Source organism: Ursus arctos, unplaced genomic scaffold (assembly GCF_023065955.2).
Source record: "Ursus arctos isolate Adak ecotype North America unplaced genomic scaffold, UrsArc2.0 scaffold_2, whole genome shotgun sequence".
NCBI lineage: Eukaryota > Metazoa > Chordata > Mammalia > Carnivora > Ursidae > Ursus > Ursus arctos.
In genome coordinates this window covers 97,700,281-97,721,651 of record NW_026622874.1, presented here as the reverse complement: position 1 = coordinate 97,721,651, position 21,371 = coordinate 97,700,281, and the positions used below count along the sequence as shown (strand labels likewise).

At 44.0% G+C, this 21,371-nt stretch overlaps 1 protein-coding gene across 2 annotated transcripts; it reads right to left on the bottom strand.

Moving 5' to 3' along the window:
• Positions 1–776: 776 nt before the first annotated feature.
• Positions 777–21,348, bottom strand: TRIM4 (tripartite motif containing 4). 2 transcript variants are annotated; one of them, XR_003320966.4, is made up of 7 exons: positions 20,731–21,348; positions 15,496–15,591; positions 14,642–14,872; positions 10,448–10,470; positions 10,114–10,211; positions 4,550–6,625; positions 777–3,514 (listed from the first exon to the last, which is right to left on the bottom strand). XR_003320966.4 is itself a non-coding variant. In XM_026516208.4 (6 exons), the coding sequence occupies exons 1-6, from the start codon at positions 21,121–21,123 to the stop codon at positions 6,042–6,044; spliced, it is 1,425 nt and encodes a 474-aa protein (XP_026371993.1). In that variant the 5' UTR covers positions 21,124–21,348; the 3' UTR covers positions 777–6,041. The 2 variants fall into 2 exon arrangements, 1 of the variants encoding a protein (XP_026371993.1); XM_026516208.4 differs by having other exon boundaries at positions 777–6,625.
• Positions 21,349–21,371: the final 23 nt, after the last annotated feature.

Genomic DNA, 21,371 nt, shown 5'->3' with positions numbered 1-21,371 from the left:
CTAAAAGCCAGAGATTTTTACAATGGGTAAAGAAGCAAGACTGAAAGTGTGTGTCATGCTAAATGAGAAGCTGAAACTGGGATGATCTGTCAAGAAGCATTCCATATAAGTACACCATGACACTGATAATGGTAGAACTGAGGAAAGTCAGATGAACTGTACATTCAAGTTTTTTCAAAGGACCCTGATCCCTTTGACTCTGGAAATCTTTTCTATTTCAGAATTACCTATCTTCTGCGTTCTTTCTTTTAGCCCTGAAAAGAGGCCAGGTCATGAAGAACTGAAGAGTAAACTGTCAATATCCAGACTCCAGAGGAGTTGTGATTTTCTGTCTTTCCTGGGGGTCTCTCTTGGCCCCAGGAATGTAGTCTGTTGCTACTACGTCATTTTCCCAAAATCTCTTATGAGTCTTCAGTTACCTGGGTTTCTTCATTGTGTCTCCTTTCCACCTTTTATTATTATTATTATTATTATTATTATTATTATTAGCCAGTACATACCTCCTTACACTTTCAACATACCAGAAGATGTTTAAAGCAAGTAAGTGTTTAAAGCATTAAAAATAACAATGTATTGGGTATTTATTGCCTATGTAAAAGTGAAATGTATGATAACAATGGCACAAGGACTGGAAAACAAGGTCTACTATTATAAAGTCTTTCACCACACATTAAGTGACCTGTTCCTTCAGGGTTGATTCACATTTTTCAAAAATGTACACTGTAAACCCTATGGTAATGACTAAAAACCTTCTTTAAAAAAGTATAAATAGTAAATAGAGGAAATAAAATTTTATTTTTAAAATACATAATAAAACTAGAGGAGGCAGAAAAAGGAAAAAATAAACTTAGAAAAAATGAAACTAATATAAAAGAACTAGCAAAACAATATATTTTATCCAATTATATCAAACAGTAACTTTTTTTTTGCAGTTTTATACCTTTATTTGACAATCAGAGGTTAGCTCTCATCCACATTAACTGTAGATTTTTGAAAGTCATGACAGGTACATAGGTAAATAATATATAGAGCTTGTTTGGTGAATCTGCATCCTCAGTATGTTTTTTAAACAAATGGATATGGTATAGAACATTCTTTATTCCTTCGGCCCAGACAGCTTTGTTGAGTCTGGTGTCAGTGTGCACATCTTGAGTTCCCATCTCCATGGCAAATTCCCAGATTTCTTTGAATGCCTAAGGGGGCACACTTGGCTTCTTGAAACCCACTCCATAGATGCTTGTGAATGTTGATGGTGTAGTCTCTACCTCATTGATGACAGAACAGCCCTTCTTCTCACCACCCTTCTTTCAGGGAGTCATTCTGCTGGGCCCAGGTTGGAAAGAAACAGTAACTTTTCTCTTTTTTCACATCACACCAAGTGCCCTCTTTAATACCCATCTCCCTCTATCAACCCTGATTTTGTTCTCTATCATTAATCACTTATGGCTTGTTTCCTTCTCTCCTTTTTTTCTTTACCCCCTTCCCATATGTTCATCTGTTTTCTTTCTAAAATTCTGCATGAGTGAGATCATATGGTATGTCTTTCTCTGACTTATTTCATTTAGCATTATACTCTCTAGTTCCATCCATGTCATTGCAAATGGCAAGATTTCATTCTTTTCAATGGCTGAATAATATTCATAATACATATACACACACATGCACACCCCACATCTTCTTTATCCATTCATCAGTCAGTGGACATTGGGCTCTCTCCATAGTTTGCCTATTGTTGATAATGCTGCTATAAACATCAGGGTGCAGGTACCCCAGAAACAGTAACTTTAAAGGTGAATAGTTTAACAATTAAGAATGGAAAAACTAGATGATTTAAAGGAGAAAAAAAAAAGCCAGTACTTCTCCAGAAAAACAGAACCAATAGGATGGATCAGTGGCCATTGGTTCACGTGATCATGGAGGCCAAGAAGTTCCACAGTCTGCTGTTTGCAAGCTAGAGAACCAGGGAAGCTGGTGGTATAACTCAGTCCAAGTCCAAAGACCTGAAACTAGGGAAACTAATAGTGTAAGTTCCAGTTGGGGTCCAAAGGCTCAAAATTTGGGTGGCAATGGTCTAAGTCCAAGTCCAAGTCTGAAGGACCAAGAACCAGGAGTACCAATGTCCCAGGGCAGAAGATGGATGTCCCAGCTCAAGCAGAGGACCAACTTGCCCTTCTGCTGCCTTTTTGTTCTATTCAGGCTCTCAATTGATTGGATGATGTCTACCCACTTCAGTGAAAAGGATCTTTTTTATTCAATGTTCATCTTTCCTGGAAACACCTTCACAAACACACCCAGAAATGTTTTACCAGCTGTCTAAAACCCCTCGGAAAAATGGACACAACCACTACAGAGGTCTACAAGAAGCCTATTCTGATAGACTTGCAGCTTCAGCTTCTACAAGTCATAACTCCTATCCTTACAAGAAAAAGATGAGAAAACTGAAAATCAATGGCTTTTCTTGGACCCACCAGAGAACTGAGGTTGCATGGCAAACTGCTACCCCAAGATCTGAATAGACAGGCAAATCCAGAGTCAAAGCTGAGATCTCCTTACCTGAAGCAAAATCCACTGGAGCCATAAACTTGTGGGAATACTGAAATAGTAATTTTGATGACTTGCTGGAGGTTGAGTGTGAGCTAGCTTAAGGGTAAGAAATTTCTGGGAGCTGCAGTGTTGGAGGGGTGAAGAGCATATATTCGTGGGTTTACCTCCAGGAACCCCACCAAATTCTTAGGATGAAAAGTTGAGAAAGATGCCCTCCTGGCTCTGGCAGGAGGAGGAATAGAAATCATTGAAAAATGTGCCCAGAATGCTTTACATAACAAGAGCCTAGTCTCCAGGGGAGAAGATGTTAGCAGAGCCTTATCCATGGTCACACAGCATACCTACTGTGTGGGTTGAAATCGGAGATAGTCAAGATCATCTGAAGAAAGTGTAGGATAAATAGTCGTTGCCAAACTGTATTCTGGGAAGTCTCAGTTGCTGCTCCCTGAGCTAGTTTCTGTGGTGAAATAAGCTTGAGAAATCCTGTGTAATAATTACCTCTTCCAGTAAGTCATAATGTATTAACACAGTAAAGACTCAGAGAAATCCCTAAGTAACACTGAAAACTATTACAAGCTCATTCGCAATCCTGTTTGTACATCAGAAGCATCATAAGAGTTTATTTCATTTTTAGTAAATATGATACCGGTGTCCCATCCCATTTCTGAGAGGGGCCAATATCAAGACTCCCAAGAAGCAAAAAAAAAAAAAAAAGAAAAGAAAAAAAAGAAAAAGAACGTTAATAAAATAGGTAGAGTAAGAGAAGAATATTTTTCTCAGTAAAAGATGCAAGTTCTTTAATAATAATGAAGGAAACCGAATGTGTCAGCCCAAAATATGTCTCTTGGACATAAAAATCATTTTGAGCTGAAGGCAATTAAGAGCAGCGAACCCAGAAAAAGCTCCCCCTTTTCTGCCAAACGGCAGGATATAAATTGTCCTTTTGCTGGCGACCGCACCAACCAGGAATCTGCAAACAAACATTTACTCCATTAGTTTCCTCACATGCATTTACCTTCCCACAGTCTGCCACCCTTGGAAGGCTAAGACTGTTTTTCCTCTGTCCTGTCATTTCTCCACAAGGGTATGGGTCTTTGTTAAAGATACTACGTAAGCCAGAATTCTAAGCCTCCACTTTGAGTTACTCTTCATTTGAGGTTTTTCCTGCATGGTGTGTGCTGCATGTGTTAATAAACTGTTTTTCTCTTCTTAACCTGACTTTTTGTTAGAGTCCCAGCTGAAAACCTAAGACTGGGCGGGGTAAAGTTTGCCTCCCCCACAGTAGTATGAAGGTGGGCTCATGAAGCCTTTAGAAAGGAGGAAATGGTTTGGAATCACTGCCACCAGAGATGTAAAAGGAAGTCAGGGGATGAAAAAATAAAAAGTGTGTTCACCAAGCAGCTCAAAGAGCCCACCTGAAGTTAGACAGGAAGACTCTGTAACAGAACCAGTCGACCTGGCTCAACAGCCCCAAAGGAGGCTGGAGGAAAGGTAGTGATGAGTTTCCCAAGGACTAGAAATGAGTAAGGCAGATCCTGGAGGAAGTCCTGATGGACAAGCATACTGGTTTCCTAAGACTCTGTAACAAACCACAAACTGGGTGGCTTGACATAACAGAAGTTTATTATCTCACAGTTCTAGAGGCTGGAAGTCTAAAATCAAGGTGTTGGCAGGACCATGCTCCTTCGGAAGCTTCTAGGGAAGGGTTCTTCCTTGTCTTTTCCAGCTTCTAGCAGCCTCAGGTATTCTTTGGCTTGTGGCAGCATAACTCCAGTCTCTCCCACAGCCATCTTCCCTCTGTGTCTAAACACGGCATTTCCATGTATATCCACAGATTGCCCTCTAATTATCAGGGTGCCAGACATATTGCATTAGGGCCCACCCTAATGACCTATCTTAATTTCCAAATAAGGTCATTGTCACAGGTAGGATTTCATCATATCTTTTTGGAGGACACAATTCAACTCCTGACAGCAAGCACCTTGGGAAGTTAAGGAGAACTCACCAGAAATCACTGAATGAGGGGGTTGCTCAGGCTGAAGAAGACAACAAGCCAGGATGGGCAGGGACATAGGAGAGGAGGAGGGGTCAGGGAGGCTACTGGAAGTTTCATAAGAAGCCTGGTTAAATCGCTGCCAGAAACTTTACTGAAAGTCTGGGAGGAAACACATTACAATGTTAGAAGTGGTGAGATTATCAATAACTTCCAGCTTCTTTACACTTTTTGTATGTTCCAAATTTGCTACTATAAGTGCATGACTTTTACAACCAGAGAGAAAACAATCATTGTTTTTAAAATAACTACCCAGCACCTGTTACAATCCTCTGAGAGCTTATAATCTAGAGAAGGTAAAATGGGGGAAAGTATATATATACGGATAAAAACATGTTAAAATAAAAACCTGAAACAAAGGTGATGCTGACCGACAACCTGCATTCAACAGACGCTTACAAATAAACATAGGCTAGAAAAGAGCACAGGCTTTTAGCTCACACAGATCTGCATTTAGTCCCAGCACTCCCATCTGCCAGCTACACGTTACTGAGTTACTCCAAAGTTCTGTTTTCTTACTTGCAGGAAGAGGATTTGAGTTTCCCTCTCCCACCAAGCTTCTGCAGGAGTCGTAGGAGAGCACTACCAAGGATGCCGGCAGCACGATCTGAGTACTTAGCAAGTGTCTCCCAACATTTTAGGCGTGACGTTAATACCGTGTGTATACAATGTAAGAATCTGACAGGCGGATAACAAAATGAACACTTGAGGGCACAGACATGGTCAGGTGAAGAGGAGTAACTGTGCAGGCGGAATAAGGGAAGATTTCCTCACCTCTCTGGTCCAGAAGAGTGAGAGGTCATCAGTACTTCCTGGAGAGAAGAGGAACTACCTGACTGAATAGAAACAGTCTACAAAAGATATCCAATTTCAGGGAAAGTGAGACAATCCTAAACCAAAAGGCAACCTGAATTGCCTTATACGGTAAGGGAGCAATCATCTTCTATAATAGGAAATTTCAGATTAAGGAAATTCCAACAGTCCAACGATGCCAACGAAGGCCATGTTTCTTCTTCCTCGCCACTGTTACTGTGCTCTCCTCAGTTCCAAGACAGCTGCTAACATCTGCTTTGTCTCCTCAAACACCTCTTTTTTAAAGCTACAGAATCTTTCCCCAGAAGCACCTGAGAAAATGTCTCACCCCAGCTCACTGGCCAGCACTGCCTCACATGGGTCTGCCTCTCCTCAAGTGCAGGGAGGCTGCTCACTGCACAGTTCCTTTAGGAAGGACCAGAAGAGAAGGAGGGAAGTGGAACAAGTGGCTGCTGGAAAGGCACCCAACGGGGTCTGCCATCCCTGTCTGTGCACAGCACGCGCAGGGAGCCGAACAAAACGTGAAACTGAAATCTGCATGGACGGTACGGATGTGCTGCCTGGACCAGCATGCATGAAGTGAGGGAAGGGGGCCCAGGGATGCACGTCCCTGGACTGGGGAAGAACAGCCTCATTTCCTAGCCGTCACTGCCGGGATGACTAAAGATGCTAATGGACTCAACCAAAAAAATGGCCGGAGGCGGGAGGCGAGAGGACAAGAGAAGGTGTGTAGATGTGTGCCGTCCACAGCGCTGTAGAAGGAGATGTCCCCAGCATCAGAATCTAGGAAAACTCCCACCCGCTGAAGAGCAGGCTCTTGCTTGGTGGGACTTACAGGAGAGCTGGTCAGGGGCCGATAGCCAGCGGAACCCCAACTGAGGGCCCAGATGCCCACGTGGGGGCACATTTCTGAACCATCAGCAAGCCCCATGACGTCCCCCCGGCACACCCCCACGGCAATCTCCAGGCTATCTCGGTTCTCAACTTCCCAGTAATGTTTCCCTGAAGTGAAAATGTTTTTTCCCAAAACACAGGGTAAGTGCTGAAATCTTCCCACAAACTGTGTGTTCTGAGAGTTCCTCCATCCACTAACGTAGCTCCATGCTGAGGAAAACAACGGCCAAGAACTGGCTGATGCTCCATTTTTCACATATCTCCCACCTTGGGAAAAGACAAGCTTCGGATGAGCCGTGTCTTCAACCACACTTACAGCCACTGCAGAGAAAATGAGAGAGGCGATTTATAGCTTACCACCAACCCTCCTCCAGAAACTCCCCTCTTCTCCAGCTTCCGTTCCAGGCGTCTCCTAACAAGAACTGTTAGGGATGAGACTCCCCACTGCCTCTCACCGGAGCCCTGGCTGGGCCTGGCAGGCCATGGTACAGCCTAAGCACAGTGAAATCTTCATTTCCCTTCTGCTCTAAACGACTAAGATCTAAAAACAGGGAGCTCATTATTTCTCGTGGCCCTGAGTCTTCACAATCAGCATCAAATTGGGAGAAACATTACCAGATTCTGACTTGTTGAACCAGGACCAGACCAAGATGGCTGACAGGCTGGTGCTCTGCACTGGGACACAGAGGTAGCACCATTAACACGTTTTCTCTTCACTGGTTCCAGTTGTTCACTGAGCCCCTCCACAGGCCCCTGACAGATCACTCAAAATGCAACTCACTATCCTAAGTCCCCTTCTATCCTCTTGGGACTCCTGCCCCTTCCCATGCAGACATCTTCTCTTCTGTGTTCTCTGAGCTGTAAGAGCACTACCTCTACCCACTCACTCACCCCTTGAAATCTTAAGGTTATCTGACTCCTCTCTCCCTCCGACCCTGGATGGGTTATTTGTCACCAAGTCCTATCAAGTCCACCTCTGAAATACCACTCGGGTTCTTTGCCTCTTCTCCATCCCACTGCCACTATCTTCATTCAGACCTCTGGCATCCCCCACTTCAACTGTCTGACTTCCTCCCTGGCCTCCCCGATTCCCAATCCTCTTCCTCCCAGACTCTCCATGTCTCTCTAGTTTATCGAGCCGTATTTTTCTTTGTTACATTCAGTTAGCCAACATACAGGACATCATTAGTTTTTGATGTAGTGTTCAACAATTCATTATTTGCATATAACACCCAATATTTTTTAAATCAAGAATGGATGTTAGGTTTTGACAAACGCTTTTTCTGCGTCTACTGAAATGATCATATAGTTTTCCTTTTTTTAGTTTACTAATATGGTGAATTACACTGATTTTTCAAATGTTAAGCCAACCCTGCTTTTCCAGAATAAAACCCACTTGGTTGTGATGAATTATCTAAAATACGTTGTTAGGTTCAATTTGCTAAAATTATCTTCAGAATTCTTCTGTGTCCATGAAGGACACTGATCTACAGCCCTTTTCCCTTGTAATGTCTTTGTCTGATTTGGATATCGTGATAATGCAGGCTGCGTAGAATCAACTGGGCCTTGTTCCCTCTTTAGTTTTTTGTTAAGAGTTCATGATTTATTTCTTAAATGTTTGGTAAATTCAGAGAAGTGGAACATCATCTTTTTTTTTCTCAAGTAACATGTCCTTTTTCTCTTCTTACATCAAAAATGTTCTCTTTACACTGGTTTTGGTGTAGTGCCCTTCATATTTCTTGTGCTTAGGGGCTGTTGAGCTTATTGGATCTGTGGACTTACAGTCTTCACCAAATTTGGGAAATTTTGGGACTTTTTTTAAGATTTTATGTGAGAGAGAGAGAGAGAAAATGAATGGGGGAGGGAGGAGCAGAGGGAAAAGCAGACTCCACACTGAGCAGGGAGCCCAACACGGGGCTTGATCCCAGGACCCTGAGATCATGACCTGAGCTGAAGGCAACCACTTAACCAAATGAGCCACACTGGCACCCCAGGGCCATTATTCCTTCGGGTATTTTCCTGTCTCATCCCCATCGTACTCATCTCCTCAAGAGTCCCACTTACCACACATAAGACTGCATGAGATTGTCCCCCAGCTCACCAAGGCTCTTTTCATAGTTTAAGGTTTTTTCCTGTGTGTTTCATTTTGTAGTTTCCACTTCTGCATCTTCAAATTTGCTAATCTTTTTTTCTGCCACATCTAATCATCTGTTAATCCCAACCAGTGTATTCCTCTCAATCACTGTAATTTTATCTCCAGAGGTTTGATCTGGGATTTTTTTGATCTTTCACGTCTAGTTATAATAACTGTATTAAAGTCCTTCTGTGTTTATTCTAACATCTGGGTCAATCCTGGATCAGTTTCAATCAATTATTCTCATTACGGGTCATGCTTTCCTACCTTTTTGCATACCCGGTCATCTTTGATTGGATGCCAGACATTGTGAATTGACAGTTACGTACTCATTTTTTAAAATCTTCTTGAGCTTTGTCCTGGGATTCAGTAACCTGGAAATAATTCGATCCTTTGGATCTGGTGTTCATGATTTATAAGGTGGGTCCAAAGCAGTGCTTCATGTAGGGTTAATTATTCCCCACTAATGAGGCAAGATTTTCCCAGGAATTAAGAGTTTTCTAGTGTGGCTGCTAGGAACAGGCATTGTTTGGGCCCCGTGGGTGCACCAGGAACTGTTCCTTCGAATCATTTTGGACACGTCCTTCATTGGCCTCAGGTAGTTTCTCCCAAGCACTTGCTGGTCAGTACTGTGCTGAATACTCGGGGGGCACCTCTGCAGACCATCACCCTCTGGATGGCTCTCTCCTTGCCAGTGCTCTGTCCAGTACTCTGCAAGCTCTCACTGCTTTGTCCTCCCTGGACTCAGCTCCTTCCTCCACCTGGCTCCACCTCCACTACCCTCCCCTATGCCGCCATGCCGGCCTGGAAGCTCTTTTAAGGCTGGAGGCTGGAGCCATCTTAGAGCTCACCTCATTTGTTTCACATTTCCTTGTCCTGTACTGCCTATATCCAGGGTTGGGAAGACGGTTATTTCATATACTGTGTCTGTTTTATTTTAGTTTTTTAGTTAGCTAAGTTTCAGGCTGAAGAGTAAATCCAGTCCCCGTTACCTCATCTTAGCCAGAAGCAGACATCCAGCACGTGGTTCTTCCTCAGGGATGTGCACAAGGGAACTGCCTGTGTAGCATTTACAACACCTACATGCCTTGGCACTTCCCTGGAGATCCAGTAAGTCGATCTTCAGACTTTCCTACATTCACGATCTCAACCTCAGCTCCTGCCTTTCCCCACAATGTACCAATGTCTAGTCACATTGGATACCTTCCCCTCCATTTTCTCCACAGCTTAGCTCATGCTGCTCCCTCTGCTTACACGAGTATACCTCCATTTTCCACTTGGCAAACTCCTATTCATCCCTCAAATCTCAGAACAATGTCACCTCTGTGTGAAAACTTCCCTACTTCACCCCCAACAGAGCTCTTTCTCTGACTTTCCATAATATTTTACTTATACACATGATAAACAGTAGATCGCACTATGTTACAGTAAGTGATAGGGGTCTGTCTCTCCAATTTACTTAAATTTCTAGAAATAGGTGTTTTCTTTCTGTATCACTAGCACCTGATAATACGTGGTATGCGTTAAGTGAATGCTTGTTAAACGACGCGTATGTGCATGTATTCTAGTTATCACCATTTCTCCGACCCTCGGGCTAGCTGCATGTTCCGTTTCCTCTTTCCTTTCCAGACTTTTCTCAGTGTTTATTCTCTTATTTTAAAGATTTCTTGCTCACCTTGGAATCGCTTCAGCATTTCCTTCATCATCGGTATCTGGCATACAGTCTTCATCGTTAGAATTTCAGGAGAATAGTTCACATCCTGGCTGTCACTCCTAAGGAAAGTACAGAATGCTGCTCTCCTTAGGAGGCAACTTGGACAGCCAAGGCCCCCAACTCCCACTGAAGCTTCCAAGCCCAAAGCTCAGACCACTGCTTGCCCATTTCCCTTTGCGAAAGTGAGCAGTGGAATTCCTCCTCCACAGACTCTCAGGGTGTGCCCAGACTGTTCTCTGGAGCCTAGGCCTGTTTCCCCTCCGCTCAGGCCCCCATGAAAAGCAGCAGCTCATACCTGGTCAACACATCCTTTGGATTCTGTGAAGAGAAGAAAAACAGAAGCAAGTTACGCCCCCTCTGCCCAAGACCTGCTACTCATCTTTGCGAGCAGGCGTTTCTCTGTTGGCCGAGCTTGTTAATGTCACATATGATCTCATGCTGCCAAAGCCAATGGATTGAACACACAGTGTCTCTTTCTTCACATGACCCCTCTGCACTGTTTGACAATGTTAACCAATCCCTTTCTTGAAACCCTACTCTTTCTCCTGGCTTTTTGCCTACTTCTCCATCTATTCTCTTTCACCCCCAGACAATAACAAGTGCTGGTGAGGATGCGGTGGGAATACCAAATGGTTCAGCCACTTTGGAAAACAGTTTAGCAGTTTTTAAAAAATTAAATATAAGTATACAATACAGCCCAGCAATTCTGCTCCTACCATCTACCCAAGAGAAAAGAAAGTGTCTGTCCAGACAAAGAATGGCAGGCGAATGTTCACATCGGCATCATTCCTAAGAGCCCCAAGGTGGAAATAACCCAAATGTCCATCAATTGGTGAACTGATAAACTGTGACATATTCTATAATGAAATACTATTCCAGAATTTAAAAAGGATGACAAATACAATACTAATGAATGCTACAACATGAATGTACCTCAAAAACATTATAAGTGAAAGATTCTGGGCACAAAAGATCACATACTGTATGACTGTTTATAGATATATTTAGAAAAGGGAAATCTATGGAGTCAGAAAGTAGCTTGTCTGGGGCTGGAAGCAGGAACAGATGAACTATAAACAAGCACAAATGATCTTACTGCAGTGATGGAAATGCCCTAAAACTGGACTTCGGTAAGGCTTCCACACTTGGTAAAACTGTAAAAAAATCACTTACTTATGAAAAGCACACTTAAGAGGGTAAATTATAAGATGTACATTATATCTCAAGAAAGTTAAAAAAAAAAAAAGGAGCATCAAAATGGTTCATTGCCGCATGAAAAAGTACTCAACCTCATGAGTCGTTAGGGAAATGCATCCATCTTTTGGGAGGAGGGCAGGGGTGCTGACTGAGGGGCTGGGGTAACACTCTGTACCTCCCGGGATGGCTGATGCTGAAGCCCTGACCAGGCGAAGTACTGCCGAGCTTACAGCGCCGCCGGGTCGCTCCCACACTGCATGTAACAGCGGCAACAGGAGCAGCCCCTTTGGAAAATAGCTGGGGATCGTCTACTATGGAGGCGCCAACGCACGCCGTGTGACTAGGAACTGCTTATTGCTTTCACAGATGCACAACTGACAGAGAGATAGACACAAGGGCACCAAAGAAGACAGGCTCATAACTGTTTTTTTACAACAGTAAAAACTAGAAACCCCAATTGTGCTAACAGTACAGTGAGTAGTATGTTTTGGTTTATTAATACACCGGAATTCTCTACCACAGGGTTTTCCAGCCTCAGCACTATGAGCATTGGGGGCTGGACGAGTCTTTGCTGGGAGCAGAGGTGAGCCGTGTTGCGACCAATCATGGGATGTTCGGAAGCATCCATGGCCTCCGCCCACTAGATGCTGGTAGGAGCCACCCCCAAGTTGTGACAACCAAAAGGTGTCCAACACTGCCCCAGGGGAGCAAACTCACTCCAGGTTGGGAGTGCTATGCAGTGAGGGGAACAAACTGCATTTACAGAGACATGGGTTAATCTCACAATATAATGTTGAGCAAAAGCAGCACATATTCAAAAACAGGCAAGATGAGACTGTGTGACAAGTCTGGAGGGAGAACAGCCTCACAGAAAAGGGAAGGGGTCCTAACTGGGCCACGCAGAGGGTGTCTGGCAGGCTACTCGTGTTCCATTACCTGACTTGGCTGGTGGTGTCATGGATGGGTCCCTTGGTGATGATCTGTCAAGTTTATGATTTATACATTTTTCTGCAGGGACGTTATCCTTACAATGTTTTTAAACATGTTTATTGTATTATGACGATAAAAACGATGCTGTCTGAATCCATGGACACAAATAATACTTAAAGGTGAAAGTATAGCTTAAAAACATTCACCAGCGGAAGAAAGGGTCAATGTAGATGAGCGAAGCATGCCAACTCCAGAGGCTGAGAACGAGCTGGAGCTACGGAGCAAACTCAAGAACTAGCAACAAAAACAAGAAGAGCAGATACTAGTGATGTCACCACAGCATTACTTGTCGTGGTAACGCTGTTAGGGCAACCCGGATTTCCATCACTGGAAGAAGGAACTGGCAGAATGGCAGATGGACACATGGGTCCAACGTACATACGGCAACACGAATGGATCTTAAAAACAGTGCAAGAGACAGAATGCACAAGATTAAATCGCTGCATAAATTAAAAATACATAAACCAAAGCAATACTGTGTATTATGCAAGAATACGTGCAAATAAAAAGGTGAAAATTAGGAACAACAGTATTTTTTTGATGTTCCTATAGTTCTTTTTTTTTTTTTTTTTAATGTGTCTATAGTTCTAAGAATGGAAGTGACTTATGGGCTAAAAATGAAGGAATAAAGGAAAAATAGATGGACGGGTGAACAGATCAGCAAAATAAGTTCTCTCAGGCCCTGATACTCTCTGATCCAGTTCTGTCTCCTTCAAACATTGACCCACCCTTGCCCTATATTGGCTGACACACTCTTTTGTAAGCATTCTGCCTGCCGCTCATGTGTGCCTTTGAGGTTTCAGATTCTGAGTAGATATTAAACCTATATTGAAAACCCGTTTAAATGTGTTATTTCAAAGATTCTGCCAGAGCATACATTTGGATATGTCACTGGAACTTCATGGCTAGCAATTTCCTGCCAAAAATAACTGGCGAGTCGGTTCCAGTGTCTCTCTTCCTTAAAGGTAGAAGAGAATGTTGTCTCCTGATGAGGAAAAAAAAAAAAAGTAATCATAGACTGAAGGGCCCCTTCAATGGTTCTTTCCTCTTCAGTCACACCTTCCACATTTCTTCCACATATGGAAGAGAGGTTCTGAGGGATCTAAGACCAAAGGTGAATTATCTCAGCAGAAAAAAAAAAAGACAGTCACAAATGCTGGATCCTATCCGAAAACTGAAATAGCTCCAAGGACACTTACCTGCTGAGGATATGAAGGTAAAGGTTAACTCCAAGGAAGGACTACTGATAATAAACTGGCTTAGAAGTCCCAAATCTAAGTGCCAATGAATCACTTTTCTACTTTTTTAGTAGACTCCACGCCCAATGTGGGGCTTGAACTCAACCCTAAGATCAGAAGTCACGTGCTCTATTGACTGAGCCAGCCAGACACTCCTAAGTACTAATGAATTAGAATTATAACCTTTTAAAGGTTGCTGGGTATTAGAAATTATTTAAATGAATGTACCAGGGGCGCCTGGGTGGCTCAGGTCATGATCTCCGGATCCTGGGATCCAGCCCCATGTCAGGCTCCCTGCTCAGCGGGGAGTCTGCTTCTCCCTCTTCCCCTGCCGCTCACCACTGCTCCTGCTATCTATCTCAAATGAATAAATAAAAAATCCTTTTAAAAATATAAATAAGTGAATGTACCAATCAAAATCTGGATCTAAGAGCAAAGTTATTATCAAGCTATGATTGTAATGATTAAAAATTAGTAAGAGGGCACCCAGGTGGCTCTTAGTTAAGCCTCTGCCTTCAGCTCAGGTCATGATCCCAGGGTCCTGAGATCAAGCCCGGCGTCGAGCTCTTCTCCCTCTCCCTGCTGCTCTGCCTCCTTGTGCTGTCTCTCTCTCTCTCAGTCAAATAAATAAATAAAAATCTTTAAAAAACAATAATAAAATATATTTTAAAAATTAGTAAGAAAGATAAATTTATCTTAGAAACTGTTGATAGAGTTATCTACTTTGCGATTTTAGGTCTGCTTTGTTTTACTATTTTAACAAAGAATTATAAACGTACTAATAAGATGAATGGACAAGTCTTAGATGTGCTTCAGATCCTAGGTGAACTATTAGACCAAGTTAACCCAGGTATTTCATAATACCTGAGCTCAGCATACCTAACTTTCACATTAATTTCTTCTGAAAGGTGAATCTTTCATTCTTTAATGATAGTAGTCACATAATTATCAACAGAAAGAAAACATTTCTTCTATGAAACCCGCTCCCCAGGAAAGACATGTAGCTGTGAAGACAAGCGAAGCTCAGGGAGGGGTGCTAACCACCCCCTCCCCGCCCGGCCCACCTGAAGCAGCTCCAGGGTGGGGCTCTCGCTCTTCTCCCGGACCTCGGAGATGAGCTGCTTCAAGGAAGTGATCTTCTGATGGAGCTTTAAAGTGTTCTCGTTCTGTTTCTTCTTCAGCTCTTCTTCTTCTTCGCTCAGGCTCTGAAGAAACAGTTTTTCTTCTTCCTCCAAAAATCGGTGCAGCTTTGCAAACTCTGCGCTGAATCTTACTCGCTGATTCTTCATCTTCTCCTAGAACCGGAGGGGATTTGCTCAGGCCTCGTTCTGCGCGGCCCCTGCTCCTCCGTCCCGTGCACGCGACCCCCCAACCACCCACGGTGCTGCCCTCCTAATCCCCGCCTCCAGAAAGCGCCTGCCCACCCTGCACAGATTTCTGCTCAACTGTTGAGCCTGTATAGTATGAGTTCCTTCTCGTAACGTCTGAGTCCCCACCACTGATGGCAACGCCTTGTTTGTATACTTTTGAAACTAAAATACACGTTCACATTTATTATTTAGTTTCGCCTCCAGAACACCTGCAGTTTAGTTGCGTTAAACCCTTAGGTGTGTACGCGTGCACATCGTGCCTCCCAATGAAACTAGCATCTCTGAAAGCAAAGCCCGTTTACTTTCCACAGGGCCATGGACCCAAACCAACGACAACCTGGGGAGCGTATTTAGGAAAAAGTGGGAAGGAGAGGGGCACTACCTTAGAGATATGGCGATAAAATTTGTGAAACTCCCATCCCCCAAAACCACAGGTCAGTAGAGACACGTCCTATTCTATCACCCTATCTGCAAGGAGTCTGACAACTCTTCCCAGCAACACCAAAGGGCCTCAAGGGCAAGAAATGCCCCACGGCTTCTGCTATTACCTTCCACTCGGTAGCATTCTTCACTTCCATGTCCTGAAAGTATATGGCTTTCTTCATCTTGTCCTTCAGACTACACTGAGCCTTTAGAAGCTTCTCCTGCCGGCAGAAACACACATTAGAGAAACCCTCTCCCCCGGCGTCCTGCTTGCTCGAGAGCTAAAAGTCATCTAATCCAAACAGGGAAGGAGGTTAAGAAAATGTTGAAGACAGTTACAGACCTCGGTAAACAAAGCATTCTGGTCTGAACTCTTCATAACACTATGCAGAGTCTGCCTACTGACTTGGCAAAACATGAAAACTGTTAAAGGATTAAGGAATACCTACAACTGGTAAGCGAGGCCTCTGACACTGCAACAGTAAGAGATTTTTGTAAAAAGGTGCCACGTTCAGTTCAGTTAGCCAACATACGGTACATCATTAGTAATAAAAAATAATAAATTTTAAAATAAATTCTCGTGCAAGAAAAAAACAAAACAAAAAAAAAGGTGCCATCTTTCTGAAGGGCAACTGAAAGGATTTAGAACCATTTAAAATGTGCATAATCCTACTTCCCATAATCTGTGCACTGAAACACTGGCAAAAATAATACATAAAGTAATGTTCACTGCAGATGATTCATTATCCATCAGTGGGGAATTTCTAAATAAATTACGGTGTATTGCTACTCCATACCAACCTCAGGTAGCTCTCGGTATACTGACATGTTATATTAAGTAAAAAAAACACTAAGCGGTAAGACAAGAGCATATTTCTGTTTTGAAAAGAATAAATGTGTATGTATTTGTGTGTGTGTGTATTTTCTTTTAAGATTCATTTATTTTAGAGAAAGAGAGAGCAGGCATGCGTGAGCAGGGGGAGGAGCATAGGGAAAGAATAGCGAGCAGACGTCCCACTGAGCGCACAGCCCCCCACCAGGCTCAATCCCACCACCCGAAGACCGTGACTTGAAATCAAGAGCTGGACACTCAACCAACTGAGCCACCCAGGTGCCGCTGTGTGCGTGTCTGTATTTAAATAGAAGAAAAATCTGAAGAATATATACCTAAGTATTAACACTGGCTATTTCTGGGGAATAGAAATGTCTTGGAAGTTGGGGCAGGGAGGACTAAAATTTTATAAATTTCTGTTTTGTTTGATTTTCTACAAAAGGCATATTACCATTTTATAATTTAAAATCCTGAATGATGGGGGGCCTGGGTGACTCAGTGGGTTAGGCGTCAGCCTTGGGCTTAGGTCACAATCCCAGAGTCCCGGGATGCAGCCCTGCACTGGGATCCCTGCTCAGCGGGGCGTCTGCTTCTCCCTCTGCCACCCACCCCCCACCGCATTCATGCTCTCACTCTCTCTCTCAAATAAATAAATAAAATCTTAAAAAAAAAAAAAGGAAAACCAGCAGGAACTGGTAACCAAATAGCTACAGGAGGAAGGAGTCCAGATTTAGCCCCTGGGTTCTGGCTTGACAACTAGAAGGACTGTGGGCTATTTACAAAATTCGGAAATACAGGGAAATGAGTGTTATGTAAATGAAAGGTGGGAAACTATATTTAACTTGAATAAATTGAGTTTGAGCTGTGTGGGGGACATCCCAATGGGTACAGTTAGCAGTTAAGGGTCAAGAAAGAGATCTAAAGGGCACTGGAGTGGCTCAGTCTGTGAGGCATCGGCCTTCGGCTCAGGTCATGATCTCAAGGTCCTGGCATTGAGCTAGTGTCAGGCTCCCGGCTCAAAGGGGTAGTCTGCTTCTCCCTCTCCCTCTGTCCCTCCCCCCACGCTTGTGCACACATGCTGCTCTCTCTCAAATAAATAAAATCTTTTAAAAAAAGAAAAGAAAGAGATCTGAGCTGCAGAAGCAGACTGGGGGGTTAGAGCACTGGCAGCAGGTGAAGCCAGGGTGTGAGTAAAATCCCCCAGTAAGAGTCTATCAAGAAGGGGATCCAGGCTGGAACTGGGAACAACTGCATTTAAGGGGTGTGCAGAGGATGAAAATCCTGCCAAGAAGCTAAGATGAGTGGTGGCTGGTGAAAAACCAAGAGAGCATGGTTTCTTCTACACCAAAGCAAGAGAAAATTTAAATAAAAACTGGTGAAGACTGTCAAATGCTGAAGAGTGGCCTCGGGCAGCTTTCTTAAGTGTGAACATATGTCAAAATAAAAAGCTAAAAGAAAAAGAAATGAACAGAACTAAGAAATAAGCATGGCAAGCTTTTTTTTTCCTTCCCTAGGAGAATAATGAAAACTAGTAGGTATCACTGTTCTGGCCATTTACAAATGACAATGGCTAAAACAAAGCGAGATCACTGACGAGAGTGACAGCCCGGAAGCAGAGCTCTCATATGATGCCGGTAGCTGCGTGAAGGGCACGCAGCATCAAACTAAACATATGTCAATCCCAGGCCCAGCAGTTCTACTCCTAGACGTGCGTCCACAGAAAGACCTGCATGAGAATACATCCATTTTATCCGTAAGAGCCAAAAACTGGACACAGCCCAGGTATGCAGTGATAGATGGAGAAAAAAACTGCAGCGTGTTCACAGAAAATAACACGACGCAGCAGTAAAGAGGAACAGGCTACTGATACGTACAAAATGGGTGGATCTCAAAATATGCTGAGCAAAAGGGGCCTGTACAGAGGAGTACACACTGTATGATTCTGTTTATATGAAGTTCCACGACAGGCAAAACTAATCTTCAGTGGGAAAAAATTAGAACAGTGGTCGGGTGGGGGGAGGAAGCAGAGCTTAACTGAGAAAGAGGGTGGAGGAACTTTCTGGGGTGATGATGTTCTTTTTTATCTTTTTTTTTAAGATTTTATTTTTAGGTAATCTCCACACCCAATGTGGGGCCTGAACTTGCAACTCCGAGATCAAGAATTGCACGCTCCACCGACTGAGCCAGCCAGGCGCCCCGGTAATGCTGTTTATCTTATGAAGGGCTTAGGGTGCCCAGGTGTATGCATTTGTCAAACCTCAGCAAATGTACACTAAAGATGTGCATATTTAATTGTATCAAATGTTACTTCAAAAAATACAAGTGTTAAGTGTGACTGATGGTTTGCATGCTAAAGTATAGGAGGAAGTCTGCAGTTAATGTTAAATGCCTCAAAAGGAAGTAAGAATTGGTGGATGCAGAGAAAAGATGGCTAGGTAGGTGATAAATAGAGTAAAATGCTAATGGCAGAATCTAGATGAGGGTATACTGCTGTTATTACAAAAGTCTTCCAACTTTCATGTTTGCTTGGAAATTGCATATTAAAATGTTAGGGGGGGATGAAATTAGTTTGTACATCACAAAATCACCTGTGCTATTTTCTTTCTAATACACTGTTGTCTCACATTATGTAATCTATTTATTACCCCTAATTGTTAACTTAAATAGGTACATAATCATGCTACTTGGGGAGCTATTTCAAGTAATTGTATTCCTTTATCAATTATATAACTGCTGCTTTGTGATCACTGTCAAATTAGATGTATATGGGAGGCCTGTAATCAGATAAGTAATTGTTCTGAATGAGACCAAGATTTTAAGTTTTCACTTTTGCTTAATAATGAAAAAATAATAATCTTTTAAGTAGAATTTTCTATTTTTTAAAAGCCCTTAACAATTCCAGTATGCATGAAATATCCTGTTTCATTGGTTCTATGCCAAGACTCTACCTAAGTCTTTTGGAACCCTGCCGTAGTTGGATTCTGAATAGGGCCCGGAATGGGGCCCTTGAATAAAAATGGGAACTCTGGGGACATTAGAAAACTCGCTCCCTGCAATAACAGAAACTGCCACCAGAGGGCAGGAGGGCAACACCAAGCAGTTCTTCAACTCTAATTCCCAGCGTCCTTCCTCCCTCTGCACTCCAGAAGTATTGAGCAACTTCCAGTCCCATTACATTTATCACATGCCATGCCAAGCCACCACACTGCGGAATATGCTGTTCCCCTGGCCGGAATATCCTCTCCCTGCCTATTGTGCTCAGCCTTCAAGAGTGAGTTCACATTCAACTCCGTGACACCACTTCTCACTCACTGATCGATCTCAGCCCTTCGATGTACTCCATACAAACCTGGATAATTCACTCACACACTGAAATTTCTCGTCTACATACTTATGTCCCCTACAAGACAAGGCCTATGTCTTTCTTATCCGTTTATGTCCAGATCCTAGAACAGTGCCTGGCATACAGTACCGAGTTACTGGGTGGATGTATACTTTGTAGCGCCACTTTGCATAACTCCTGTTTGTAATCAATGGATAAAACTGTACAGCATTTTATAGTTTACAAAACACTTTAACTTGTATCATTAAACTCGTGTATTCAACCAGTACTTACTAGAAACCAATTCTGTTGGAGACCACTGGAGTTACACCATAGAAGGGGGTAGGACTACTCTGGAAAGGATGATCAAGGAAGGTCTTCAAGCTAAAAGCTAAAAAGATGTAAAGGATGGAAGGTGGGGGTAGAGAAAGAGAACAGGCTTGAAACAAAAGCAAGAAGGCAGTGTGGCTGGAGCAGAGTAAGACAAACTGATTTATTCAACTGAAACTCCTTAACCCACAACATAGGACAGATAATCTCCAAGTTAAAACATTAAGTGATTTTCCCCAACTGATGAAGGAAGCTGGTAACAAACCCCAGCTTCATCACTCCAAGCCTGGCTTTTCCCAAATCATCAGTTGTCTGTTACACCTGTAGGTATACACCTGCACTGTCCAATACAGCACTCATTATCCAGGTGAGAACCCAAAATGTGGATGGTCTCAACTGACACGTGCTGTAAACGTAAACACAGATTTCAAAGGCCTATTATGAAAAAGTAAAGCATCTCACTGATAACTTTTCTTAGCGATTTACTGTCAAATGATAATAGTTTGGATAATTGGGTTCGATAAAATATAGTTTTAAAACTAGCATCACCTTTCTTTTTACCACTAGGAAAGTTTTATTATTTACGTGGGCCGCATCCTGTTTCTATTGAACAGCACTGGTATACACCCTCTCGGTATGACTGTCTTAAACTAGGAGCTCCCAGGGGCCAGTACTTTGAAAATTCTATGCAGACCCTCCCCATCCCAGTTTTAAGCCCAGCTCTGAGATCGGTGTGAAGCTTAACTTCTTTGCATCTGGGGGCCGAGGGGTCGTACTTTCAGTGGGACTAGCAGCCACCTCGTGGGAATTTCATGAGAATGAGGTAAAGTGTACGCGTTCCGGGGAAGAACTGCAGCCCCGGCCCGGCCAGCTCACCCGGTAGCTGTAGAAGGCCTCATCGATGGGCGTCATGGTGTGCGCCTGGTGCTCCCGGGATTCCCTGCACACCAAGCACACGGGCCGCTGGTCGTCCTCGCAGAAGAGCCGCAGCGCTTCCCGGTGGCGGTCGCACTGGCTGGGGGGCACGCGGCCCTGGCGCCGGAGCCTCATCCTCTCCGTCAGCCGGGCCAGGGCCCAGTTCGGCCGCAGCGCGGCGAGCGGCGACGGCTGCCGGCACTCGGGGCAGGGGAACGAGCCGCCGCCCGGCGCCCAGCTGCGGTGCAAGCAGCCGCGGCAGAAGTTGTGGCCGCACTCGATGGACACCGGGTCCTCGAAATAGTCCAGGCAGATAGAGCAGGTCAGGTCCTCCTGCAGGTCCTCCGCTTCCATGGTGCTTCTCTGCGCAGGGGTCGGGGTCGGACGCGAGGCGCGGGCGCCGCCGGCTCACTACCCGCGGCCGGGAGGGGAAAGTACGGCCTCTCCCCCGGGGGCTTGGGACCAAGCCCGCGCGCGCGCGCCGGCCGGGCCCTCCCTTGTGCGCGCGCTGCGGGGGCCTGAGCGCGCGCCCGGCAGCCGCAGGATTTCCGCGACGCGAGCGCCTGGCGAGGCGGCCCGGACCTGGCCGCGGGGCACGACGG